This window comes from Morone saxatilis, unplaced genomic scaffold (genome assembly GCF_004916995.1).
Source record: "Morone saxatilis isolate NCDOM2014 unplaced genomic scaffold, NCSU_SB_2.0 Contig1, whole genome shotgun sequence".
NCBI classification, from domain to species: domain Eukaryota; kingdom Metazoa; phylum Chordata; class Actinopteri; family Moronidae; genus Morone; species Morone saxatilis.
The window spans coordinates 21,524,773-21,528,910 of record NW_023339651.1 but is presented as its reverse complement, the minus strand read 5'-3'; the positions used below and the strand labels follow the sequence as shown (position 1 = coordinate 21,528,910).

The 4,138-nt window shown below is 36.9% G+C and overlaps 1 protein-coding gene across 1 annotated transcript in view; it reads left to right on the top strand.

Annotated features, from left to right (window-relative positions):
- Window positions 1-237: 237 nt before the first annotated feature.
- Window positions 238-4,138, top strand: part of lrrc45 (leucine rich repeat containing 45) — a gene marked incomplete in the record, with an annotated part of 13,435 nt that continues 9,534 nt past the window's right edge. The window contains 4 exon segments of the mRNA XM_035671036.1: window positions 238-329; window positions 1,406-1,716; window positions 2,109-2,170; window positions 2,253-2,323. Coding sequence (XP_035526929.1) covers window positions 1,488-1,716; window positions 2,109-2,170; window positions 2,253-2,323 — 362 coding nt within the window.

Below are 4,138 nucleotides of genomic sequence, written 5' to 3'. Positions count from 1 at the left end.
CTAGTCCCTTGTTTATTTCATTAGTTTATTTATTATTATTTTACTGATTTATTCCTTATTCGTTATTATGCCGATAAATGTATTTAGCCATAGCAGGTGTGATCCATGTTTGTACCGAAGTGAGTTTATTACAGTATTTTATTCTTTTTAAATAAAGTTTGGAGGGGGAAAAAAAATCTTTCCGTAAAATGCTTACGTTTTTGAAACTACGTTGACCAAGATGCTTTGCGCCAAAACACACTTCCTAGTTACTTCGTCGCTTGGCTTCCTTTGCCAGTCAGCTGAGCTGTCTATAACAACAATAACTGCCAGGAATATATACTGCTGAGGTCTGTGTGTTTTTGTCTGAAGATACCGTTATTATTTTTCAGCAAAGCTTTCTCAACGAAAACACTTCGGTTAACCATTTTATAGCCCTGTACGAGCCTTTCACTCGCGTGGAAATACTGTAACTATATCGTTACGCGACACTCCCATTCAGTATTTGGCAATACAGTTTTAGCCTGCTTATCAGAAGACTATGTATGTTGTAAAATAAATCAAACATATTTTTATCAATAGAAGCCTATTCTATATTCTGATTCGGCATACACATGATTTCGCCAAGCACCATTTATTTCATTTAATTTTACGCTTTTGTGTCACTGCTCGCTTCCGCGACCTAGCTAACATAACTGGCAAATCTGTTCTTAAAGTTTGCATTTCTTTGTGGCTTCTTACGTTGTATGTTACCGAATTGAAGAGGTGATTTTACTGGTATTGGAAAGATTTTCATCTTAATGCTATGTGTTTCTGTCGAAGTCATAATGCAGTTTAAATTGCTGCATTTTTTTTATTGCGTTTGACTTAGGGGAGTACTTGTAGGATCAGTCCTTGTTGTTACTTGTAACACTTAGTTTAGATTTTCTAATTTACTAGTAATTGTCGATTGAATTGAATTGGAAGCTGGAATATAATGGGTAGAAATACAGTTGGCAATTTTTATTGATTATAATTTATAGTGATCCTACTTTGAACATTTATGAAGACATTATTTAAATGTCAATTTAAGACAATTTTTATTTGTACAGTGAAAACAAAATACCTCGTAAAAAAGTTATTAATCAGGAATGTTTCTGTAAATTACACAATCTTACTATTTAAACCGGCTTAATCAAGAATTTTCTTTAACCTAACAAATGTTTGTGTTACTTAAAATGTTTGATGTAAGTAGTTTCAACAATTTTCGAGTTAATTTTACTTATCTGGTTTTACAGTGTATTGTATGCCCAACAGTCCAAAACCCAAAGATATTCAGTTTATAATCACACGAGTTGAGAAACATTTGAAGGATTTATCCACTACCAAAATAGTTGTTTAGTATCATTTCATCTCTAGTCTCCACATTCACTCTTTTCTTCTCTAGTCAACAGGACAAGTCACAGAGGAAAGAGACGTGAACATAACGTTGTACATCTCAGATGAAAAGGAGAGACTGCTGACCCACAATGGAGGATTTCAGGCGCACATACCTGCGTCTGTGTAAGGAGGGAGGTGTGGAGCCTCAGGAGAGTGTTGTGGCTCAGCTCCAGGAGAACAGGGCTGCTCTGGGCTCCAGACTGGACCTGAGTGGACAGAGCCTCTCTGCAGATACCTGCTCTGTGCTGGCCAGGGCCTTCCAGAAAGATACTGTGTTTACAGAGGTGTCACTCAGTGACTGCATGCTCAGCGAGGAAGGTGTGTAAGTCTCAAGATCCATGACCCTGTCTCTGGTTCACTGCTTTTTCTTCCTTGGAGCACTTTTGATAGGTACTGACCACTGCAGAGCGGGAACACCCCACAAGAGCTGCAGTTTTGGAGATGCTCTGACCCAGTCGTCTAGCCTTCACAATTTGGCCAGATAATCAGTGGTATTCACTCTCAGTGGTCATGTTGTTATGGTTGATAGGTGTATGTACCATACCGTGTGGCTCACTGATGTGTTTTTAATAGTATTTTTGTTAACAATGGAGCTCTATGGCACAGAGGTAGAAGATATATCAGGCTTTGATACACACATAATGCTTGGTGGTTTGGGCTCACATTGAATCATGTATAACAGTGTCTGCTTTATTGTGTGTGACTCGTAGGGGCCAACATGCTGCTCACTGGACTGTTTGGCAACACAACTGTAAAAGTCTTGGATCTAAAGGTAACCACATTAGACTGTCCACACTAAGACACTAATGAGACTAGCATATTGGTAGTGAGTTGATGCAAAATATTGTTCACAGGGGAATAACCTGAGATTCAAAGGAGCTGAGGTGTTGGGAAAGCTGTTGGCACGTAACAAGACTCTGCACAGGTGAGAATGATAGAGAATTGAAGTAATTTCCCCATGGGGATTATTAAAGTATTTCTGATTCTGATTCTGATTCTGAATATTTTCTGTCACACAGTTTGTGTGGTCATTTTAGAATGTAACTTAATTTTTGTGTTATAAAATATCAAACAAATAATTTAAATTCTGACACAATAATCTTAATTGAAGATCCACTTACCAGCTATATTTTGTGGTGCTAATCAGCTGCTGTGAACCCTGAGATGTGGTTCAAAATGTAGGAAAAAGCTAATAAGGGAGTTAATATGATTTTGTTTAACTACTGTTTCTGAGGTCAAGAAAGCACTTTCCTGATCAAGTCACATGATCTTTACAAATGAAGTAAGATTTGCAGATGTGTTTTGTGTGTTACAATTAAAATGAACAAACAATTTATAAATAATAAACAATTCTTCTTCTTCTAGTGATCAAAATGTGGGAAATTTAGGTAGACTTACCTGTTAAAAAAAGTGCAGTATGTCAGATAGCAGCTTCACATAAGTTGCCATGCAAAAAAACATAATTTAATAAAATATATAATCCAGCCAATATTGAAGTAACTAAAGAGAAAAACTCAAGAATGTCAGTTTCCTAATTTGAGCTGTTATGTGTGGTGTAACCATGGCCGAATTTAGCTTTGTACAAGTAATACTTGTACAATATTGCTTTTAAAAATTATTTTATGCTAGCGCAGTCCTCGCTACCACTTTGGAGCAGGGGAACCAGCTCCCATTACAGTGTACCCCATTTAAACATCAAGTACTTCAATTAATCAAAGTTGACTGCTACTATACGTTATTGGAGCGAACATTATCCCAATTAACACATTGTGCTTAAAACGAATAAATACTGTCTGCAGGCTGGTGTTGGAGTGGAATGCTTTGGGGGTGTGGGACGAAGCCTTCTCACTCTTTTGTGAGGGTCTGGCCTCAAATAGTGTGCTGACACAGCTGGACCTGCGCAACAATCAGATCAACCACCATGGAGCGTCCGAGCTCGCACTGGCACTCAAACGCAACAACACGGTGGAAGTGCTAGGTGACACACAATGAAATAACATATGAGCCGTTCACTTTGTAAGCTAACTGTAGTTAAGTCTGTTTAACATAGTGCCAAGAAAGATAGCTGAATGTTGAGTGTCATTCACAGGTCACAAATACAGACACTTTGGGACACTGGGAATGAGACTCAACAATCTTATAAAGTGTCTTTATATCTTTCTTGGCTCTGATTGGTTGTTTTTGTTCAGGCCCGGTAGATTCTTGCAAATGCCATTAGGAACACTAGGAGGAGCCAGAGGAACCTGATTGTTCCACAGATTATCTGTCTCATGTTCTGCTGTCAGGATGTAGTGGAAGTTTCAGTGAATATGACAAAAAGTTATTTTAATAAATTGACTTTTATTTTTTTACAATTGTATTTAGGTTTGAGGAGTTATCCTTAAGTTAAGGGTTGCATGGCCACTGGTGCGTCAGTCCAGAGCTTTCAATAATCAATCCTTTTTAAATACAGTATCTGATAGTAGAAGAAATATTATATAATAATAAGATAAATATAAGCCTTACAAGTTGGCCCTAGGTTTTTTGCATATATTTTATTCAAGCTAAAGATTTCCCCACAATTTCTTTTCTTTTTTTTCTTTTTTGAGAAAGAAAAAATAAATATTTTGAGGTTTTGAGGTCATGTTAGACCACGTTCTTTACTGAAAATAACTATGATATAATCAAAAACATAGACACTCCTTTTTCTGGCAGTTTGATCATATTGGCTCTTAGATTGATATTTTTATAATTGAACATG